This window comes from Macrosteles quadrilineatus, unplaced genomic scaffold (assembly GCF_028750875.1).
Source record: "Macrosteles quadrilineatus isolate MER2022 unplaced genomic scaffold, UCM_ALF_1.0 Scaffold_2__2_contigs__length_208266976, whole genome shotgun sequence".
In the NCBI taxonomy this organism is placed as follows: domain Eukaryota; kingdom Metazoa; phylum Arthropoda; class Insecta; order Hemiptera; family Cicadellidae; genus Macrosteles; species Macrosteles quadrilineatus.
In genome coordinates, this window is record NW_026542595.1 from 170,451,647 (window position 1) to 170,476,611 (window position 24,965).

The 24,965-nt window shown below is 34.9% G+C and overlaps 1 protein-coding gene across 3 annotated transcripts in view; it reads right to left on the bottom strand.

The window, feature by feature from the left end:
• Positions 1-413: 413 nt before the first annotated feature.
• Positions 414-24,965, bottom strand: part of LOC128986584 (regulator of chromosome condensation-like) — a 31,189-nt gene continuing 6,637 nt past the window's right edge. For 2 of the 3 annotated variants that reach the window (XM_054407021.1, XM_054407020.1), the window contains exons 5-12: positions 22,925-22,999; positions 21,647-21,676; positions 18,727-18,868; positions 17,399-17,539; positions 16,627-16,749; positions 13,596-13,757; positions 12,600-12,679; positions 414-1,717 (exon numbers count right to left, since the gene is read on the bottom strand). In XM_054407021.1, coding sequence (XP_054262996.1) covers positions 1,622-1,717; positions 12,600-12,679; positions 13,596-13,757; positions 16,627-16,749; positions 17,399-17,539; positions 18,727-18,868; positions 21,647-21,676; positions 22,925-22,999 — 849 coding nt within the window. In that variant the 3' untranslated portion in view covers positions 414-1,621. The remainder of the gene's footprint in view (positions 1,718-12,599; positions 12,680-13,595; positions 13,758-16,626; positions 16,750-17,398; positions 17,540-18,726; positions 18,869-21,646; positions 21,677-22,924; positions 23,000-24,965) is intronic. The other variant, XM_054407022.1, reaches the window with a different exon arrangement.

The window sequence follows — 24,965 nt, forward strand, 5'->3', positions numbered from 1 at the left end:
ACTCCTATTTGGACTTGACTTGGCGCATGCACAATTGCACACGAACTGAAGACAGACAACCACAAATACTTGAACAGAAGCTGGTATCTGTTTATTTTAGGACTATCTCCATGACTGGAACGCAGCGAGTGCTACACTGTGCCACTCCTATTTGATGAAACTGAATTTAAGCATTTTTACGCACTCGCCTAAGCAGCACATTGGCTTTTCCAGGTCCCGGCCATCCCGCAACCACAGTCAATGTGTTAAGAGTAACCAGTAAATGCAGATGTTTTCAATGTGAAGTAAGACTTCAAGAACTTGCTATACAGTTAAATGCAATTAGATGTACATTGTGATTGGAGATTGGATGTACCACAAACCCAGGTTAATAAGTTTGTGCAAAAGGTTTAAAATTAAAATAAACACTGCGATAATTTTAACTTTTTATAATAGTGAAAACATATTTTTTAACAAGTGATCTACTTAGCAATGCATAATACTTTTAGCTGTATCCTTTCAAATACCTAGAAATAAATTTGCTCAGATGGCAACACAGTTTTCATGCACACTGTTACAAAACAAATGAAATATAGTATATACTAAGACTTTAAATGATCATACTGGTTTTAAAAGTTTAATGACAGCTGACATGTACATTTTTTGAATGTAGTTTATTGATACTTCGATACGTCCTAAAGAAAAGATTGTGGCAAATTAAAAGTATGTGACCTTCTGATGCTACTTTTCTCAAATATATTCAACATAAGAATATTTTCCAACCAAATGAAATCAAACGTAAATAAACAAAGAGACAACGATAACACGATTACAAGAGTAAAACTAAACACCAAAACAGGCTTTAAAGTTGAAAATAACTTGCTGTGAATCTTGTATTGGTGAAGATTATTAACAATCAATTTTATAAGGCTCAGGATATTCTACCTCGGACAAAAAATGTAAAACTAAAATAAGACACAAAATAACAACAAAGTTGTAAGCAACACTTTCATTTACAAAAGTTAGATTTAATAACAATATTATTATGTTAGTTAAAAAGGCATAAACACATTTTTTTACATTTAAGGCAAGTATATATTACTAAAGTAGGCCATATGATTTTTATTTTTACAATAATAGTTATATAGTACTTTAATTTCAATGAGTGTTTCTTATGAAGCAGGAAAGCAGTGTTTGTTATCTTTTGTAGGCAAAAGCAATCTATATAATTAATTGCTTATTTCAAAATGTACTAATAAAAAATATAAAAAAATAAACTAACTTTCTTGATAGATTTAAAGAAGCTCGACAACTAAAATGATACCTCAAGACCTGCTTAAGATTTATTATGAGTTAAAATATTCAAGTTTAATTTATTTATTTACACAATTAAGCCTACAATAAATTAAAAATAGCAAAAATATATCCACCCTTTATTACACATTGCTACTTCAAGTACACAATTTGAGCATTGATTGTTGATTTTTCTCAATCATATTTCCACAGTTAATTTACCCTTCAAATACTCGTAGAAGACGGTTACAAACAAAAATAAAAAGTACTCAACAAATTGAGCTAGGATGGGGGAAATGTTGATGATGACAAAAAGTAAAACAATTATGTCTGACAATGCTGGTATTTATCAGCTGTTCTGATCCGTTGTTACCAACAGAACTGTATGTTGACCTCCGCCAGACACTGCTACCACTTTGCGGCCTTCTAGCTGCTTGCCTCCCATCTGGAAAATATGTCATTCACTTAGTTAAAGAGCTGGGTGGACATGACATTACTTAAGGTTGTGGACAATTAACGTAGTGACCAGCTTCTGTCGAATACACATTGCCAAGAATATTTCAGTCAATTCAAAATTCTCACTTTATACAGCTCTTATATTTTATTATATTTCTATGATGGTCAAGAGTAACTTGGATACAATTATGGAGAGTCAGCCCTCTCACAACCATGATACAAGATACAAAAAATTAATAAAACCAATGCAACATAGACTAAAATTATTTCATTTATCCCCACAATATATGGGACACAAAATTTATAATAAGCTGCCTTCAACAATAAAAGAAATTGATTGCATATTGAAATAAAAAAAAAAACACTTAAGATATAGCTTCTGGAGAAGGAATTTTTTTCACTGTAAGATTTCCTAACAAATGTATAATTATTTTTAAGTATTCAATATTATGATTGTTGTTTTGTTACAATAGATTTTAGGTTGATGACAAATCACCTGTCAATCATTGATGTAATGTGATGATAATAAATAAATAAATAATAAACTAACTTTTAACCCAAGCCTAACTGTGGGTCCGCGGAATTGGCTAACTCTGGAACTCGCTAACCCCATGTTAAACGCCCTATCTTCAAATTTGGTCGGTGAGAGGAACTCGCTAACTTGTTCGGTTTCGGAATTGGCTAACTCCGGAACCCGCTAACCCGCTCTAGAGCCGGGTTAGCGAATTCCGTCCTCGTACGGAAGTCGCTAACTCGGTCCCTCGGCGGAACTCGCTAACTCCCAATCAGAAGCCTCGCGGGCCGTCCAATGGGAGCCAAGCACGAATATTTTTGGCCAGTGTTGCTGAAAGTGTATTACCTATATCGTATCGGTACCATAATGTCGTATCCTACGATTAATTAGGAGTAAGAACAACGTAGTCGATAAAATAAATATATTTGGAAGTATGTTTAACATTATTCTTACGATTATTAGGGTGGAAAATGCATTATAGTCTTACCATAGACTAAACACAAGTAAACTTTACATCCCATTGTAAACTTTGAAGCTTGTTTTTCGTGTCTAGTTCATGTCCGGTGACAATACAATACAATACAATACAATACAATACAATATTCTTTATTGTTAATTCGTCAAGAATTACAATAGTGTCAATACAATAGTGAATTGTACATGTTAATTTTCATAAAATTCCTTTATTGAGTAGAAGGGTCTTGCGATTAGCCACTTCTTCAACTCCTGGTGTAGCTTGTTGCCAGTCAGGTCTCTCAGGTAGTCAGGTAGATGGTTCCTCAGCTTGCAGCCGGTGTAGGAAGGTTTTTTCTCCCAAAGAGTTGTTCGGTGAACTGGTAGTACAAATTTGGAGCCATGACGGGTGTTGTAGTGGTGCAGGTCTTGGTTTCTTGGGGGGTTTATTTCATTCACATACTTTACAGATTCAAGTATGTAGAGAGACACCACTGTGAGGATTCCTAGGTTTGCGAAAGCTAGTCTGCAAGTCTGTGGTGGGACAAGGTTGGCGAGGGCTCTTATGGCTTTCTTTTGAAGGACAAGAATTCGATTCATATTTTTTGTTGAAGTTCCTCCCCACACTGTCAAGCCATATCTAAGATGCGACTCTACCAGTGCGAAGTAAGCTGTTTTGGCCACGGAGAGTCCGCCTATGTAGTTTATTCTTCTGACGACATATATTCCAGTACTGATTTTTTTGCTTAAGTGGTTGATGTGCTCTTTCCATGTTAGTTTGTTATCAAGGATAACACCGAGAAATTTTGTGTGGTTTTCTATTGTTACATCCTCTAATTGAGGGACTATGTCTTTTTTCTTACTGAAATTCAGAGTTGTAGTTTTTGTGGGGTTTATTGCTAAGTCATTGTTCTTTGAGTAGAGGATAGCTTTATTTAGGATCGATTTTGAATTAAGGTAAAGGTTTTGGGCTGTGTTGTCCTTGATCAAAATGGTTGTGTCATCTGCATACATGATTGCAACAGCATTTTCACTCTCAATTTGTTTGGGGAAGTCATTAGTCAATAAGATGAATAGAATCGGGCCTAATACAGAGCCTTGTGGAACTCCTCTCGTCTGCTTGCTTTTTGAAGATTTGAAACTTTCTGTGACTTCATTTGATGAGTTTTTCAGTTCCACAACTTGTGAACGTCCCGTTAGGTAGCTTTTGAACCATTCTAGCGCAGAGTTTCTTATACCGAGTCTTTCGAGTTTCTTGCAGATCAGGTCGTGGCCCAGGCAGTCAAAAGCTTTACTGTAATCAAGGAAGATGGCGGAAATGTATTGTTCGTTTTCTATCTGGTCTAGGACGTACTCAATTAGTGCTGTTATAGCTGAGGATGTAGATTTATTCTTCCGAAAGCCATGTTGGCTGTCAGTTAAGAGTTTGTTATGATTAAGATGTGCCATTAATCTAGCCAGAGCAATTTTTTCTATGATTTTAGAGAAACTGGAGATGAGAGAGATGGGCCTGTAGTTTTGAGCATTTTCAGTTGGTCCTTTTTTATGTTTGGGGTATATTTTACTGACTTTTATGGCGGATGGGAATTTGCCTTCTTTAAATGATTTATTTATAAGATAAACCAGAGGAGAGATGAGTTCTTGAGAGCAGTGCTTTATCATCTTAGAGGAAAACTCATCTATTCCACTTGATGTTTTGGCTTTTAGGGAGTTTATTATCGTTTTAACTTCTTTATAGGATGTTGAAGTTAGGGTAAGGTGTATTGGGCAGACTGGTTCCTCTCCATTCAGCACTGTTTCAGGGTCTATAACGATTGCTCTGTTTTGGTCAAGGGTATTTTCTGCTATATTTGAGAAGAATGTGTTGAAGTGTTCGGCCATTTCTTTTGTGTCATTTGTGAGTTTGCCATTTATTTCTAATTCTGTAAGGGTTTTCTCTTCACATTTTCCTTTTCTTTCCTTGTTTATAACTTGCCATAGTGCTTTTGGTTTGTTGTCAGCTTGTTCTATGAAGCTAGCTGTTGAGGACATTTTTAGGTTTCTTAGTTTCATGTCGTATATCCTTTTTCTATTAATCATTTCTAATTTGTCTTCATTTCTGTTTGTTAACTCAAATTTTTGCAGAGCTTTCAAAAAGTTCTCTTTAAGGTATTTTGCTTCAGGATCATAGTACTTCATATGTTTTTTGTTTGTACTAATTTTAGTTTTCTTTAATGGGCATGTATAATCCAGTGCTGTTTGAAGAATATTATGAAATTTGTTGTAGGAGGTTTCAAGATTCGGTGAAGAGTAAACATGTTCCCAATTTTGTAGATGGAGGTGAGCCTTTAGATTGTTTAGGTTTGTGTTGTTTAGGCTTCTTTTCATTACAAATCTTTGGGAAGTGTCTTCTTGGTGTGTTTTCAGCAGGCATAGCTGCGCAGTGTGGTCAGATAGACCAGTATGCACAACTTGTCCAGTAATATATGCATATGGTATGTTTGAGCATATACAGTCTATTGAAGTGGCTGTGTCATGGGTTATTCTGGTGGCCTCTAGAGGAAATCTCCAGATGTTTTGTGTGGTTAACTCTTCTTCCAGCATGGTGTTTTTGGAATCTTGGGTGAGCCTGTCGATATTTATGTCACCGATGAGTATGAGGTTTTTCTTGTGTACTTCTTGTAGTTCTAGCGTGTCTGATAGGAGGTCAAGGGCAATTCTTGCATTTTCAATTGGTGGTCTATAGATTCCCAGAATGTAGATATCCTTTTTCTTTGTTGTCTGCATGCGAATCATTGCTGCTTCGAAAATTAACTCCCGGCATGTGTTTGATATGTTAATAGCTGATACTGTATCAGCAAGGGATTCCTTGGAATATATTGCAACACCTCCAAGTTTATGTTCTTCTCTACTAAAGTGGGTAATTAAAGAGTAGCCGGGAATTTTTGTAGCTTCTAGCTCTGTTTTTTTCAGTCCGTGTTCAGTCAAGACTAAAATGCTTGGTTTTGTGTCATTGAGAATATGGTGTAGTCTGTTCGTCTTTGTAGCAAGTCCTCTAATATTTTGGTGCATTATTGCTACACAAGAATTATTTGGAGATTTGCAGATTTTTCTTTTGCTTTTTTCAGGCTGTTTGTTTCTAAAAAAGGGGTTATAGTATGGGACACTGTAGAGTGATTGGATTGTTGACTTGAATTGGGTTCCTGCAGCTGCTCATGTTTCTGTTCTCCTTGAGAAGAGAGGCAGTCCATCTCGGTCATGTTTAGTCGCTTGGTGTGTGACAGAATATTCTTTTTATATAGGTCTATATTTTTCCAAAAGAAGTCTTCAATGGTCTCTCCCGGCTTCAGAAGCTTGGCGGTGATCGGGGGTTTCCCTGTGTTCTTTGGTTTAGTTGATTTGTTTGGGGGAGATATAGTGAACTTGAAAGTAGAGCAAACTCCTTTTGGGATTTTGATGGCCTTGGGTTCTTTAATATTTTGATTTTGTGTTTGTTGTGGTTGACTTTGGTGTTCTGGTGCTTCTTTCCTCAACTTGCTTTTTGCTATTTGCAAGGAAACACTGAAATGGGTTTTCTTAGTAGTTGCCAATTTGTTTTTATTATATGAAACTCGTCTTGGTGTGTTAATTGGCTTGCAAGGAGTCTCCTTTTTCTCAGTCATTAGGTGCTGGGAATCTTCTACTGTTATTTTATCTTCTAATTTCTTCATTTTTGACTCCATATTATTCAGTTTTTCTTTTAGGGCCTTTAGTTCAAGTAGAATTAGTGTTTCTGTGTTTGATGCTTCTGGCTTTTTGTTGTCTGAAACTGTGGATTTGTTTGTGAGGTCCTTCGCCTCTGTAGTGGTTGTCTGTGTGCTTGTCTCTCTGAATGATTTTGTAGATTCTTCTCCGGTGTTTATTCTGCTGCATGTATTTTTTTGCCTAAGGCATTTAATTTCATTCTCCATGTCCTTTATTTTTGTGATGAAGCTATTAAAAGTTTCTTCCCTGTCTTTGTCATAATCTTCAAATGTTTTTGTGAGAGTGTTTCTTAGGCTTACTTCCTTTTCCAATTGGTGTTCTAGTTCAGTTATTGTTTCGATTAGGTTGTTGTTTCTAATTAGAATAGTATTTTTCTCGTCTTCTAGTTGTTCAATTTGAGCGTGGTAGTTCATGATGTCGATGGTTTGTATGTTTGTTAGTTTCTGGGCCAGACTCGAATTTTGTTGTGTCAGGTTGAGTACTTCTTCTCTTAGTTTGCTATTTTGTGCTAGAAGTGCATTTCCAACTTCTGCTGCAAGTGTTAGAGAAGTTTCTAAATCGGGATCTTCTGAGTTTTCTAGTTCTAGAATTTTGTTTTCTACCTCGCCCATTTTGTTACCCTGACTTTCAGAGGATATTTGATTTGGGGGTGTGGGAGTTTGGTCTTCTTTTAGTTGTAACGCTGGCTTTCCAGAGGTGAGGGAAAAATCACTACAATTGTTACACCTCCATAGGGAAATGTCTTCTTTAGAAAGGTTTTTTAATTGTTTTTCTGTGATATTGACACACCCACCATGAAACCAGGAGTTGCAGGGACCAGTACATTTTATACTGGAATATTTTACACCGATGTTGCATTCACCACACGGATATTTTGAAACTTTTGTTTTGTTCTTCGACATAGTTCAGGTGTAAAATTGTATCAGTTTTGAAAAGTTTGGCTGGTTCTTTATGTCAGGGGTCTTGAAGTTCAGGTGTAAAATTATATCAGTTTTGAAAAGTTTGGCTGGTTCTTTATGTCAGGAATCTTGAGGTTTAGGTTAAAAATTCTAACAGTTTTGAAAAGTTTGGCTGGTTCTTTATGTCAGAAATCTTGAGGTTCAGGTTAAAAATTATATCAGTTTTGAAAAGTTTGGCTGGTTCTTTATGTCAGGAATCTTGAGGTTCGGGTTAAAAATTGTATCAGTTTTGAAAAGTTTGGCTGGTTCTTTATGTCAGGAATCTTGAGGTTCAGGTTAAAAATTATATCAGTTTTGAAAAGTTTGGCTGGTTCTTTATGTCAGGAATCTTGAGGTTCGGGTTAAAAATTGTATCAGTTTTGAAAAGTTTGGCTGGTTCTTTATGTCAGGAATCTTGAGGTTCAGGTTAAAAATTATATCAGTTTTGAAAAGTTTGGCTGGTTCTTTATGTCAGGGGTCTTGAAGTTCAGGTGTAAAATTATATCAGTTTTGAAAAGTTTGGCTGGTTCTTTATGTCAGGAATCTTGAGGTTCAGGTTAAAAATTGTATCAGTTTTGAAAAGTTTGGCTGGTTCTTTATGTCAGGGATCTTGAGGTTCAGGTTAAAAATTATATCAGTTTTGAAAAGTTTGGCTGGTTCTTTATGTCAGAAATCTTGAGGTTCAGGTTAAAAATTATATCAGTTTTGAAAAGTTTGGCTGGTTCTTTATGTCAGGAATCTTGAGGTTCGGGTTAAAAATTGTATCAGTTTTGAAAAGTTTGGCTGGTTCTTTATGTCAGGAATCTTGAGGTTCAGGTTAAAAATTATATCAGTTTTGAAAAGTTTGGCTGGTTCTTTATGTCAGGATTAGAACTATTTAAATAAATAAATAAATTTATTTCTGTTGTCAAAAATTTGTGTAGATTAATGAAGAATACACTGATTGCTAGTGTCGACAAAATTGTGTTTCTATTATTGTAACCAACCTAAATTGTTAACTTAATGATTTGTTCTTTACTGTTTGGTTACCTATATAACTAGGGGACGTGTTATTAGTTGTGATTAGAAAGTTTTATTTGGTTAAACGAAGTTTTTTAATGACTGAAAACAAGAAACAATTGTAAACAAAACACGACCTCTAAAAACCGTGCACCGGACAGAACTAACAATAAAACTGTCTTCAGCTGATCCATAAGGATGAGAAATCATACTAATATTATTATTATTAAAACGTTTTTATTAGGTCGCTTTCTTCTCCGCTACAAATTTTGCAACCGATTTTATACTAACTTCCCGATGAGCTAGGGACTTGAAACTTGAAACATATCTCACAAATGGAAGACAATGCAATATAATACAATTTAATTTTCATATTTCCCTTGGGCTAAGCCCCATGGGCTTGTTTTTATTAAATCGATTTCTTGCAAATTTTGATACTTCCCGATGAGCTAGAGACTTGAAATTTGAAACATAGCTCACAAATGGATGACATTGCAATATTATATCATTTAATTTTCATATTTCCTTTCGGGCTACGCCCCATGGGCTTCCAAATTTTCCTTGTTTACATTTTGAAAGAATGTAAATATATCAATTAATTTAAGTCAGCTGTAAATGATTAAATTTGACAGTTCGAAGAGCAGAGGTTAAGAGGTACAGGTTATGCTCCCAAGAGATTCTTTATACAAACATTTCAAAATATAGATAAACAATCTGATTGCAGATATAAAGATGTTTGTTAATAATGTAAATTGTTATTTATTTAATGTTCTATAAAGTAAACAATAAATTAAATAGATTGATATATTTATAGTTAGTAGGTAGGCCATACATTCGATCTAATACATAATTATATGAAAAGAAACTCAAATAAACCTTAGATTTCCCACTTGCCTTTGTCTTAATCTGATAGATGCTTGAAATAGATTTAACATCCTCACGCATTAAAAAACTAAAAAAATAGAAAATAATTTATAAATAAAAAACTTTTTTAAACAAAACTTTTTTAAACGCCCTAAAAAGTAGAAAATAATTTACAAATAATTTTCTTCTTTTTAGGGCGTTTAAAAACGTTTTGTTTAAAAAAGTTTTTTATTTATAAATTATTTATAAATGAGAAAGTTTGTGTGTTTGTGTGTTTGTTTATTTGTTTGTTTGTTTGAAGTTCAATCACGCTTTAACTACTGGACGGATTGGGCTGAAATTTGGCATAATGATAGCTCACATTCCCGATTAACATATAAGCCTATTCTTATCTCAAAAATCCTTCCGGGCTCCGCCCCAGTGGCTCTATGGATCCCTATGTTAACCTTATGAGTATTCACATTTAAAAGGAATTAAAGAATTTAGTCAGCTGTTTCAACTAAACAAGTTGGTTCTATGATATGCAATAGCATTAAAACGTTATAAGGTTTACCAACAGGGTACAACACGATTAGGCCATTTTTTGTTTGAATTTTTGACAATAGCTAATTGAACTAAGCAGCAACAAAAGCTGTGATACGCAATGAGAACTATCAAATTAGGATTGTTTACAGTTATTTTTAGGCCTATATGACCATTTAATGAATCATTTGTGATATTGTGCAAAGGTTTGATAATTTGTTTTATATTGTTTAGGTGCAGTAGTAGAGCATTATGGCTATGGTAAATGTGTTATACTATAGCATAGCGTAAACTTTAAGAACCAAATTTTATCAAACTGTGTCGTCCCCCATTGCAAACACAAAGCTTGAGTATGACTGCAATAAACATTTTACACTTATATACCAACCCCGTACGAAGGACGGGTACTCTGCTAGTGTACTAATATAAGGGAGTATTTGTTATATGTGGGTTTCTTACTTAAATAGTAGCTTTTTGGTATGCAAAAAGATAAAAATGCACATTTAATTTGGATCTATTACATGTTATGAAATATCTATTTTCGTAGTCCGCCATTTGTTTCTTTTATTCAAAAAAATACCATTTTGTGAGTTTCTGCAAATAAAATTATTGAGTTCGCATTTTATATACTGGGCTTGTAAGCTTGAATCATAAATCATAATAAAATTTACACGTTAAACGTCATTACAGAATTACACTGTAGTGGTAATTTATTTTTAAATAGAGCTATTGAATTTAAATAAATATTTATCAATACATTATAAAGTGGTAGGCTTAAAATGTATTCATGGATTGCATTAAAAATGAGTCTATGCATAAATACAACTTGAAAATTTCTTTTATCATAGGCTATTATCGTGTAGAACCCAGGTTATCCTCTTAATTTTGTTGAATTAATATTAATTTTACTTCTTTCAGTAGGCCTATTTTTTAAAAGTCTAGAGTTTTCTCCAGGCTGGTTCTAAATGGACCCAGGGGTTCTTGTATGTAACAATTCTTATGAATGGTGGCCATAGCTAAAATTACTTGATCTTATCCAAAAACAAAGCTAGCCTATTGTCTATTGTGTAGCTCAGTACCGGTGAACGGTGAACCGAGAACCGAGCAATGGCTTGGTATCGTTTATATAGTTTGTGAAAGCAATATAAAAAAAACCCAACACTCAAATCAGGAAAATCAGTCAATTCCTTTATTAAAAATCGTGAATTAAAATAACGCTGTCACGTTTTATTATATGAATATTATATCTTCTATTTTTTACTAGTGGTGCTTAGGTGTACAATCTAAAAACGGTTTTAAAACATGTAACATTATTGCTAAAAAATTCAACACATTTTAGAATTAGGCAACTATTTACTAGTAGGCCTACAATGCTTTGGTTCAAACTATTAGGCCTAGATAAAAACTTAGTCTATGTCATCATATTTGTACACGTAAGTTGGACGGTTCAACGACGAACATTTGATTTTAAATCTATGAATTAGTTATGAAAGTTACGATAGTTGATGACTGTATTAATTAATGGTTTTGGTTTATTACGACATTACGATTAAATCTGTTTTCCGTGTTTGAGAACTTGCGTGTATTTTAGCTTAATTTCGTAGGGGTCTAATTATTTAGTACCAATTAAACTGAATTTTTAATATTTTTCATATTATATTATTTTCTTTTGTACTGATGGCATTAATTTTTAAGATCAAAATCATAAACATTTAACTGGCCATTGTACAGTTAAATAAATAAACACTTTTTCATGATTTTTCAATTGTCTTTGAATTACTTTGGGCTAGTTATCTGTTAAAAGTGGAATTGATAACAAAAAACAATAACATTTACTGTATCTTCATTGACACTGGCATTTTGAAATACGGCAGTGTACGATTATTTTGTCGGACAAGGTTGGCAACGCTCCGTGCAGTGGGCGCGGCCGGGTTAGCGACTTCCAGAGTTAGCGAATTCCGCCGCGAGACAAAATCGAGTTAGCGGGTTCCGGAGTTAGCCAATTCCTGACTGAGACGGTTAGCCAGTTCCAGAGTTAGCCAGTTCCGACACACGACCGAGTTAGCGAGTTCCTGAGTTAGCCAATTCCTACGTCTCCTAACTGTCACTTCAACCATTTTGAATCCCACGTAATTCAAGCCACAGATGGAGCATTTGAGATGTCTATTTCAGATTTAGTTCCTAAATTCCATGATAAGTAATGACACTTTGGAACATTTGGTTGACCTGTTGGTTGAAATCAAACACTTGAAGGACATTGGTGATCACTAGAGGTCTGCAGATCTATGATATTTTTGCGTCAGTCGGTCTACTGGGATCAGTTATTTTGGCAATGGTAGAAGACATCTGTAAAGATGCGGGTTCAAAAATTGAGGATTTTGTTGGGATTGCAGAAAACCTATGAGTTTTCTTTGGCCGCGGAAGAAGTTCACGATTATGACTGCAGATGATGTTCTAGATCTTGCCTTGACCATAAAAGATGTTTTCCGTGCCATACTGGGGAGATCACATTGCATTACAATATTATGTACAGTATAAACCAATTGTAGTAAGTTATTACAATTCATATTTAATTAATACTCAAAAGCAACCAAATTCTAGCCCGAGACCTGAAGGCCAAATATTGGGTTATTGCAGGAGATTCTGGAATCGTAGTCAAAGTACCAAAAATGAAAATGAACGGCTCATTCCTTTTTTTATGTTTAACTATTAAATCCGTGGGTCGATCCAGGTTTTTGGGATTAGGGTTTTAAGCCTTTCACATTATCCTGTATAAAAATCAGAGGATTAGACAAGTACTTTTTTAGTTTGTTTGGTTTTCAATTAATTTCTTGAGTCTAGAATGGAAGACAGCTTACCCGCACTGGTTCGTAATGATCATCCTCATCTCCAGTACCTAGTTGTCCATTGGTGCCCATCCCCCAGGCATACACCTCTCCTAGACAACAACACAAGACAGGATGAGGCTACTGTAAATCTGAATTGCTTATTTACATTGTCATAGTAAAAAAATGTTTCATATTCAAAGGTACAGGCATACAGATCCTGAAAATTAATGTCAATAAAATCTAATTCAGGATGGTTAACTTAAAGTAAATTTTAAGTCTGTGATTAGACCAAACTTTAAAACTGTGATTCGATGGGAAGTAAAAAGTTCTGTGAGGGACCGGTACGTATATTTTATTTCCACCCAAAAATATTTTCAGTGGAAGCATGATAAATACACCCTCAAAACAAGTCACCCTTGATAACAACAAGTGTAATTTTCAAATCCTTTAGAATTTATTTTACCCCTACTCACATGTTACTGCAAACCTTGACTAGAGATCAACCTTGATAACTAGTATGTTTTATTGTTCCCAATGAAAGTTTTATTTTCGATGTTCACTGTATTTGTACACTCCTACTGTATAGATTTTGGGTCTCTTAGCAATAAATAAGGCTGCTTATTTACCTAGCTCATCCGTTTAAAGTAAAACATGATCGAACATGTCTTATTGGACCTGTGTATTTTTTAGTTTTCTCTCTTTAAAAGCTTAATATTCTTCAGCACAATGACATTATTTTTTATCTAGCAGTGACTTGGTTCTAGGAACAGGGATCGTGCAGTCATAAAAATATATTTTAAAAAGGAGTTTTTTTTTCATATAAAACTATATATTGTTGTATAACATATAAAATATTACAACTGACTCTCACAGAACCGAGCCTACCTTGGTAACCTAAAAGGTAGGTTTGGTAAACTATGTAAACACGTTCAATTCTGTACAAATAAATATATCTTATAGATATTATCCGATTAAAAAACACAACTAACATTTAAAGACATCTTTTGTAAATAGGCCTATACTCACCATCTTCTGTGACAGCAAATGATACACAAGTTCCACAAGCGATGTCGATGCACTTCTTTCCCTGCAGTCCCGGAACGACAGTGGGTTTGTCCACCACTTCCGGACAGTCACTTCCAAGCCCCAGCCTCCCGTAGTCCTTTCTTCCAGAAGCATACACTACACCTACACAACAATAGGCCTTGATGTTATGTGTTGAGGTTGAGACAAACCAATAATATTAGAACCACATTCTGTAGAACAGAGATCTGAGCTGGAATTTGGACTCAATTTTCTGAGTGAGAAAAACTGTATAGCAATACAAACAATAAGTTTATTTTAAAGGTGGGTTTAGAACAAAAATATTACATATAAATCATTCTGCACTTTGAATCGCTATGGTTGACTTCAACTGTATCACAGTGAAATTTAGTATATTTTTTACGATCATGGAGATCACAAGATGGCAAAATTATCTTTTGCCATTGTAGCTAAATCATCACATTCCGTGCTCTCTAAATATAGTTAGTAGATCAGCCTATTCAACAGAGGTCTAGGAGAGATGCAATTTTTAATCAGGTTGAGATTTTGGGTTTCAAGTAGGGCCTACAGACAATTTTTCGGTCTAGCAAAAAATTATTAATTTTAAATGATAAAAAAAAATTTAATATTAGTGCTTAAAATCTTGCAACCTTCTTGTATTAACTAGAGGAACTAGAGATTCTAATGGATAGCTCTTTAAGCTAATATGGGGCTCTGGCGGGTGGTACATATTACAGACACTTGTAGGTATAGAGTTTGTTTATGAGCTATTAGGGGCGGTTCACGAGCTCGGGACCATCGTAGTCCGAGCCCAGAATCCAGAAATAACCAGTATTTGGGCCGCAACTTAAAAACTCGGATTCACGAGCTCGAGACTTTATAAGCCGCTGACCAAACTGATAGGCTGCACACAATTAGTGCAGGGATAAAACCCAGTTTTAAAAGTTGGGTTCACGAGTCCAATTACAGATAGTCCCGGCTTCTGATCATTAGTCCCGGTGGGTTCACGAGTCAAGTCTGAGCCCAAATGAGATGGTTCGGGCCCAAAAGAACAATGGTGTTTGGTCTCCAACTCGTTGCTGGTAGGAGGCAGGTTTAAGGTGACATCATGCCGGTTTTATCTAATTAGCTCCTTTATTTTTATTATTTCTTAAAAACAGTAAATTTAATTAATTACAGTTTTAATATTGTTCCTCATTAAATTCCAAACAATTTCACTACCCACAACACCATATTAAAAAAATATGTAAAAATGGTAAAAAGGCTCATAAAAGATTAAAAAATCATCAAACAACTTAAAACGACAGATAAATTATGCTTGTAACAAAGTAGTATCATAACAAAGATATTTTTACTAATAAACCCCATGTTATTACAATTTTAACGATCAAATTATGCGTAGAATCAGCCACAGTTAAACCACCGTTATCTAACATAATTATCAGAAATAGTTTTTTGCCGTGGAAAACATCAAGCAAACCGTCAGTTGTTGAGTACGGTTCGCGGTGCTATCACCGTCTTGTGTTGTACTCACTGGTGGCCGTGTGTATTGAATATGACTATGAAATATCTATACTGTATTATGTCAACAACTACGTACCACCACTTCACTACCTCGCATAGGACCAGCTCATTATCATGACTATAACACTATAACCCTTTTATGACTTGATGAATTTAAAGATAGATTTAGATGTTCCAAAGTTGCTGTAAATGAGTCATTTGAGGCGTTCACTCCAAGGCACGGATTTCCCAACAACAAAATCCATTACAGTATTCTAAATTGAAAAAAAATTTTAGTTGCACTAATATTTTTGGCTAATGGCACTTTTGATCGAGAAATTGGTGATTTATTGGATGTTGGTAAAGCTTGGATGTAGCTATTTGTTTGGTAATGAAAGCAGAACAAATCAAATTTTCAGTTCGAAACTATGCCCAAAGAAAAAAAACAATGTTTTCCAAAATATAAATGAATTGTAATACCAATGAAACTAATTTTAAAAATCGCAACAACACAAAATTTAAATAAAAAACCATAGCTGTTTACATAAATAATATTACGAGCGAACCACGGAATATTATTTCAACATTTTACAGCTAGATTATTAAAGAGTGTAAGAATAAAGGAAGGAATATTCTTAGATTACAACCAAGAGACCAGCACACACATACGATTTTTATATCGAAATAGTCAGTACCTCTAAATACATTTTAGTTTCAATAACTGTACCATTTAAATAAGTTTAGTTAAAATTAGCCTATCCAAAATCATCATCCTAAATTATCGCGCATTTATTCAAAATAGGCATGCATACGGTTATAAATACCCGGTTATTTTATGTCATGCATCTTAATTGAATTACAATAATGCACACAGGAAAATATATTTCACTAAAGACATCCATTATCTGATTGCATACAAACGTGGCTTGTTATGTTTATAAATCAATAAACTTTGATAAATTATTATAGGCGAGCATTGAGACAATAAAATACGTTAAAAATAAGCGTTTTGAATGTTTAATGTTTTGTTTCAGCCTTGTTTCACCATCATCCTATTGTATGGAAGTGTCTATGTCAGTAGCAGTGGCTTCACATGTGTTTCCAGGCTGTTGTTAATACTGTTGCGAATCCCTGTCATTAGGCTCTGCTTCGGATTTGGTCTTGACCAGCAATAAGCAATAAGCCCGGCTTTCACATCATTAGGCTCTGACTCATGAACCCGTTTTTTGGTCGGCGCTTATGTAGTCTGGTCGCGGACTATGAAGTCCCGAACTCGTGAACCGCCCCTTAGTATATTAATATTGGTTTGAACAAAAGATTGTAAAATCCTCTATCAAACAAAGGGCCGCTAGCGTCACTCACCATACTAGCAGGGTCACTTCTGGCACAATTTTTGCTGGGTCTCATCTGACACGGTTGCATCCGGCACGTAATCGACAATCGTTTATACAACATTACACACAAAGAATAATTATTGTCTTTTTTTTAGTAAAACAAATTACAGACTCACCATCTGAATCCAGGGCTAAAGTGTGGTGCTGTCCACCACAAATCTTTGCCCATTTCTTGTCTGAGAAGCCTTGCGATTGCACAGGGTGGAAATGAGTGGCCTTTTCATTTACATTTTTTAAACCTGGAAACAAAACCTTGCAATGAACAAGCATTATCGAACCCCTAAATATGTGCATTAAATTATATATGTAGCCTACAAAGATAATTGAACATAGAGAGAGTCAAAGTAAATTGAAAGTACATGGCTGGAATTAAGGTAGAGAGCTCTATTAAATTTCAAAAGATGCATACATTTCTGAAAATGATAAATATTGGTAAATTTATCATTTTTTAGTTGACTTTTATAACCTCCTTAAAGTATTTAAATTGGCAACAGCTAGTGAAGTTGAAACCAACAAAACTACAAGTTCATCAATGTTAACCGAAATAACACACTTCTGTCATAAGTACAAAAAAACTATGATGTGATTGCTGGTTTAAAATTAAGTAGGTTTGAATTCATTGGAAACGTTACAGTTTCTCCACGTATACCACAGAGGCCTGTGTGTGGAATGTATCCAGCAAAGCAAAGAGTGACAATAGCAAAGAGTAAATTGTACTGATAAAAAGTAGTGGCAGGTAACAGAATCTGAACCCACAACATTGCTGGTCGAAAGCGTGTTGTGCTGACGACAGTGCCATCTACCCTCCTAAAACCATCTGCGATAAGCTGGGTATTTGGTAAGCGAATACCTTAAGAGACTATATAAATATTAAATGCCAATACTTACAGATTTGTCCATAGTTATTCAGACCAAAAGAGAAAACATGATCACTCCTCTTTTCTTTCATGAACGTGCAGTAAGCTCCAGCCCAAACGTTGTCAAACTCCAAATGTTTTATCTGAACTTTAGCAGGAATTAACATTTTACCTGAAAAATGAAATGTTAAACCAATGTTAGGAGTTGTTATGGACAGATAAGTTCAGTTACCTTACGAACGTTTAAAGGTTTCAAGAATTTATTTCTACCAAAAAAGTAAGTATACTTGGTACAGTAAAGGTACCTCACGGTTACTCATCAAAGTAGTCTAAGACATTTTACCAAAAATCACTGTTTACAAACGGAACCACTTTGCAATACCAGGACAAAGTAAAAAGTCTTGGTTTTACTTTAAACCGCACATTGGACTGGACTGACGCGGTGGTAAGCACTTGTAAAAGAGTGTATCCTGCTGTTCACACACTGAAGATGCAACGACTTCTATTTTTTCACATTAAACTCTTACTGGTCAAATCACTCGTGTTTCCACACTTCAACTAATGCAACACTGTGGTTAATGATATAACTGTGGCTTTGGCAACAAAATTACAATGTGTACAAAATTATTTTGTTCGATTCTTGTTCAATCTTAGGCATGATGACCAAGTCACACCCTATCACATTAATGAATCAATTTTGAAATTAGAGGACATCAGAAAATACAAATACTTTCCATTTCTCATTCAGATCAATCTTGGAATTCCAAATGATCTTGCAATGAATTTTAACTTTTTGAATGAAAGAGGCGCAAGGGATACCCGCTCTGGCTCGTCCACGCTTCGCATTCCTCATTACAGAACAACTGTTTATAAAAAATCATTTTTAGTAACAGCATGCCGCCTACGGAACTCCATACCTTTTACCATGAAATCCATAGAAAACCAATCCCGACTGATGGTGGCGCTGAAGGAATATTACCTTGACCGGATCGCCGTGGCTTGGCGGAATGGCGTGTGTCAGGCCTAGATGCAGCAGAGGGTGTATGTGTGTGTGACTGTATGTTAGGGTAAATGAATAAACTTATGCTATTTTATCACTAGTTATGTTACAAACTGTATTGTATTTTTTGTTATTATTTTGTTTTTATCATTAGTTATTTAGAGGTTAACTGAAAGAAAGGACCATGAGGTCCTAAGTTCGCCTGAAGAAAGGATCTTCATTTCATTTTAACGTCTAGGTTCCAAAGACTTAAGGCAACTCTGTCAACAATTTTAAGCGTCAAAATTATGTGTGTGATTGAATGAGTACTTCGATAAACAAACAAGGGCGAGAGGAATCCATTGACTAATAATACTCACTCAGTCCCTGCCTACTCTCCCTACTGGCCGCTCTCTCTGCTATCCTCCCCAGCTGTCCTTGCTCGCCACAGCCGCATGTGTACAACTGACCATGTCTAGTCAACAGCATCAAGTGATCCGTGCCTGACTCTATCCTCACTACCTGTAAATACAATCATTCAACTAACTGTCGAAGCAAGGTATGATTTCATTGTCGATATACACAGTGAAGCCATAAACAAATGAAGTCTAGTGGTAGAGCGCCGAGTGTTAAGCTTCGGTAAGATAATACCATGACCCTCTTGGTGTAGCAGTAATGTAGAAAATGGTTCTAGGAACCACACAAGACTCTAGAAATTGTCCACTATTTTTAGCTTTTACCTACAATGTTATTCTGTAGCTACAATGTTATTGTTTTAACTGTAAGGCTACACACTTATGTTGTAAAATAAAGATTCAACTTAGATTGACTTTGTTACTGTTCATTAGTAGTTAGGGTGAAGTGGGGTAAGTGTAACCACGTTTTGGCATAGTTCAGCTTTGACCTCAAATTGCCATCTTGTTATACATGATATAGTTCTAAAAAATTTTATGCATAAACTTTGACTAATGGGCTTTAAAACAATATCTATTATTATAAAAAAATAAAATCTTTTTTGGTAAAAAAAATGACTAAAAATTTTGCGTTTTGTGGTTACACTTGCCCCAGGGTTCGGGGCAAGTGTAACCCCTGCCTGTTAAAAATATATAAAGCATTGAAAAAGAGACATGGGGCAAGTGGCCAGATTCCAAATCTTTTGCTGATTCCAAGACTTTTTGACTTATTAAAATATCTTAATTTTTACTCAAGTTACGAACTTTTTCGTGAACCTCTTCTCGCGTTTTGTGAAAAACGCAAAACATGCAAAATGGAAAGATTACTGTTAAAACATAAAAAACACAACATTAAATGGTACTTACATGGTTTTTAATGTTGTTTAACATGTGTAGAATAAATCTCACAGTAATATTGTTTTTTTTATTTACATTTGGGCAAGAAAATCCTAAATTATAAAACGGGGTAAGTTTAACGTAAAAGTTATATAATCACTTAAGCAGTTCACTCACAAACAACTATGTTTTTCTTCTCAAACCAACTTAACTTAGTAACAATATGTGTAAAATTTTACCTTATCTTCTAAATTCCTAATTTTATATTTACAACAAAGTTTTTTTCTTTACTGGATATTATATGAGTTACACCCTGGTTACACTTGCCCCGAATCCAAAGAGCCACTTGCCCCGACTGCAAAATTTTAGGGGTAAGTGTAACCACGCTTGTAAAATCTAAACAATAGGAAATAGCTCAGATCTGAAGTTATATTCAGATTCTACGTGCAAAAATTAGTTTGTAAACCAAAAACTGTCAAATTTACATTAAAAATGTGAGTATAAAAAATTGTCAAAGTTTGAGGTCGGCACTTGCCGATGGAGTGGAAATGTAAGCCTTTTTTAAACATTCTAAAACTATTACTTGCACATATTTTATATGCATTCTTAAGGCTAAATATAACAAAGGAAGGTCCAAATAACAAGATATGATAGTATTTAGGTCCAAAATTATCTTATCAGTTGAGTGATAAGCCGTGGTTACACTAGCCCCCTGGTTACTCTTACCCCACTTCACCCTAGTACCTATTCAATTTCACATTAACAATCAAATCACCAGTTCAAGGATGTAACATAGATCACAAGGGTCTAGGTTTTGTGGATTTTTTTTGGATATCAGGCTTACCTAAATGGAAAAGTCTAAACTGGCACAAGAGACAGAAAACTTAACACTATATACACAAAAAAGAATATTTTATTGTAACTGACAACATTTTCAACTATAAAAGAGAGTTTCAGTGACATTGAAATATTCTAATGTTTTGTGTCTTTTGTGCCAGTTTCGACTCTTCATCTCCATTCATGTAAGCCAGATATCGTCACAAAATATCCTAACAATTATCAGTTCAAATTTACATGTATAAATCACCAATCGCCATATTATTTTAAAGTAAAGAATTGTACGAAGTATTGTCATTTAATATGCTCCTCAGATAATTCACTGTTCCGACCATGGCCCGTAGAATACTAATTAGCAGGGTTGTACTGTAATTTAAAAAGTATCTGTGCATTTATTCCGTGGCATCTAAAGGAAACACAGATTAGATGAGGGTTAGAAACAACAAAAGAACGTTATGTTTTATGTTTCTGTTATTCACACACGTAGAGCAACATTAATGTGGGAAGAGGAAAGGAAAACATTTAGGAGTGTGCAAACATTCATACTTTGGATTTTTTTTTTCAAAAAAGTGTTGATGTTTTATGAGATTATTTAAAAACCTTTATTTGCATAAATAAAAACTACACTATAGGTCAGCCGCTTAGAAAACGACCTCCTGCAGCATTGGTTTAGCATTAGCGCGCAGGTCGTTTTCTAAGCGGCCGAACTATAGGCCTAAGCCTTTTTCTCATGAAGGAATAAAATTTAAATGTTATTCCTAACATATGATCCAGTTAACATAATGAGAAAACTCTGAAACAGTATCATATTCTCAAAATTATCTGAGCTTTTATTCTTGGTTTTTAGACTATTTTTTACAACACAACCTAAAAACCTCCGTAAAATAATTATGTAGGCCTAATGTTAATATTTAATTTTAGGCACTGCCATGATATGGCATAGGCCTACTATGTTTCTCAGATAAATATCTAACCTAAACATTTTTTTCCTGTAGGTGTTTATGTAGGCTAATCAATATGTTTACGTTAATTCATTCAACTTGTATTCTTCACGTCTTGTAATCCTTCATAACTCGTTAAGTTTAAAACTTGAGAACTTGGTTTAGTTGAGTATAAAAACTTTATTCACACACCCCTAAAACATAAATGGATTTACACAGCTTTTGTTACTTACTATATCCCGTTTTCTCCTCGATAAGATTACCTGCAATGATAACTACTGATATAGACAACTAACAATGTACTGTTGCATGGTAAAATAAATGTTCTACTTTTTCATGAGGCAATTGAAAAAAAAAACTAAACAAAGAAGCCCAGCAGGTCTATCAATCTGGGGTCTGAGGGGCTCCAATATTTTCGGGTTGTGTCAACAGATGGCCTGAAAACACGGTTTGAGCCATAAACAAATTTTGGGCCAATCTCTGTTCGGGTAATTTATGTTAAGAGGTTTTTGAGCAGCCATGATCGGGAATGATTTTAACGTGATTGTGGGAGATGATGCACAATATAGTATAATACCGTTTTTTTTATACTTACTTTTTTACTTTTTTAATGCAACCTGGTTTTTGCCTCACACCCAGACCAAAACTTTTGACTTGATCCGAGGTAAAATAATCTGGCAGAAATACAATCCTTACAGGCCTACTTTTTTTTCCTAAGACGCTAGGCACGAGCCCGGAATTGTTTTTCACATTACTTCAGGCTAGACCTAGGGGTTGCGGCATTATCACTAAGATAAAATCCATTGGTGACTTGGCGCGATTTGAACCCGGGACTTTAGGGACTGAAATCCCAAGCTCTAACCACTAAACCAGCTGGCTCCGAGCCCTTACAGGCCTACTGACCAATGCAAATTACTTCTTAGATTTTTTTTATTTGTATATCTATATTTATGAATAATATAACATTATAAAGCCAAGAACAATAATTATATCAAGTGAATTAAATTAGTACCTAATGGAAATTTAGCCGTGTAACAATTTTCAGTCTATTTAAATTTTGTACATTACATTGTCAATGTTTTTGTACATTGTTTAATCTACATGACTTTATTTTTAAAAACATAAGCCTACCTAATTTTTAGCTTTTTTAGTTGCGTGAAATCAGCTAAAGGCAAATAGTGCATCCCTAAAACCACTTAACGAGCACTAAAATCCCTAGTACTTCCTGTTACAAAATGAAGCAGTGCCATCAACTTGTTAAAAAAGGCATCTTATGACATACCTATAACAAGTATTAAACCTAAAATTAAATGAAAAATCAAGTTAGATGTATAATAATTGGTTATTATTAAAATGGTGAGAATAATCGGTAGCCTATTCAGAAATTAATTATGCCTACATTTGCATATTAAATAGGTTGGAATCCTTTAAGAAAAGACCAAACATGGAGCTATGCTTTTCAAAATGAACACAAAAACAATTTAACACAGTGTACAGTAATAAAAACCAACCTTATCATCAACTGGTACCAGCATCGGGTTAGGCATGATGCCTTTGGGCGTAAGTCCCATAGTTCCATGAGAGTCCTGAAAAAATAACAGGTATCAATAATTTCTACACAGAACAGATGATAAACTTGATGTGAGACTTGTTCACTTAGACCTAGCTTTTTTTTATAACAATCTTCCTGTCAAGCCTAACAGTACTACCAGTGTTAAAATAGTCAAAGTTTTTTCAAGTCAAATACCAGGTAAAATGAATGCAACGGTAATTTATTAGTCTAAATCCCCCAACATTCCCATCGACATGAGTCTAGGCTTTGTTTACACTTACAATGTAGGAAATACCTGTGGTTAATCATACTAACAATTTCAAAACTGCCTACAAATAAGAATACAGTGTTACATTTGTTTATTCCAAGAAACCTATCTTGATATTCATTGCCTGATGACTGAAGGCTATGGCCCCATGCAATGATTAAAAAGGTTTAGATTACTGTACCTGTTGCGTCAGTTGATCTTTGTTTAAATAACTACAGCTGTTTGTGCTGCTAAGGGCACATCTTCAGGTTAAGAACGTTAAACACTATTCTCATTGATATGAGGTTGTCAGTTCCAAAGCAAAACAATCCCCGAGCCAAGGAGAGAGAAGGAGAGGGGGTCGTAGCTTCCTACACAGGTCAGTCATGACTAATCATCAACAATGCACCTCGTGTTCGGCCTACTTGGCCAAGTTTTTTCTATAAATGTCATTTTCGTATGTGTTTGTGTTTTTGGGTCCCAGAAGATTAATAAAAGAATTGACGACCTCGTACATCATTCAGAATAGTGTTTAACGTTCTTAACCTGAAGATGTGCTCTTAGCAGCACAAAAAAGCTGTAGTTATTCATAACAACAAGGATCAATTGACGCAACAGATAATCTAAACCTTTATATCTTGCTACATCTTGAACCACAGGCTAAACCATCATGAAATTGGAAACTATGCAATGAGTGAGTGAGGGTAAAGTGCGGAAATGGGCTTGGGATTTTAAACTGGCCGTGAAAGTGTTCATTTTAAAAGGAATTGTGTTTTTGGTGGGTACCCAGACTTCTCACAGAAGACCACAAAGGAAAAAGGATTGCATCCGGCCATTTTTACACTCCCCCCATTTATAACCCATTTCTGCACCTTACCCTCAGTCATTGCATTAGGGCTAATAGCCCTCAGTCATCTGGCGATGAATGTCAGCAAGTGATATGTTTCTTGTATTCCCCTTAATAATTAAAAATTACCCTTGTATATTAGGGGAGGGCCAGCTCTTTACCATGACAAAGTCTGTCTTGGGAGTTAGCATATTGGAATCATATAATCTGCCGATACAAACAGTGACTCAGTAGAAGTTGACTTCTCCTTCAGTTATAAGTTGGATATTAATTTCATCCTGTATGATGGATGGTCTGACTAAAGTGGATTCTTCATATTCGACCCAACAACAAAGTTATGACTAAGAACGAAAATCTAGCAAAGGGTGTCTACTAGTTGATCAAACAAAATTTCAGTGATTTTAGGGGTTGGAGGGGGAAAGAGGATGTTAAAACGCACAAATATAATGAACCTACAATTTAAAAAAAGTTTTAGGCTAAGTGACTTGGAACATGAGCTGGTCATGCATACAATGTTTTGTGCCTTAAAGAGCTGGTTGCCTCACCAAAAATGTTCTCACTGATTTTTCATTATGAATTTAATCATTGCTCACAGCACACAAGGTGAAAACAAAAGACAGGTCTGGGAAACTTTACTTTAGTTAGGCCCGAGTTTTTCTAAGACTTTTGAGACCATAAAATAAAAGTCTAGTACTTTTCTGTGACTTCTGTGACCCCTTAGTAAAATCACTAAAATCAATGACTTTTCCATGATCAGTAGACAAACTGTTTCAGAAGCATTGCACTCTTTTCAATCGTTACTGCACTGAGGTGGGTAGGTGTAATAAATTGGAATTGATGGTTGATCCACACAAGTCTTATAGTAGTGGATCAGTCCTAAATTATAGGGTGGACCTACTTTGTCAA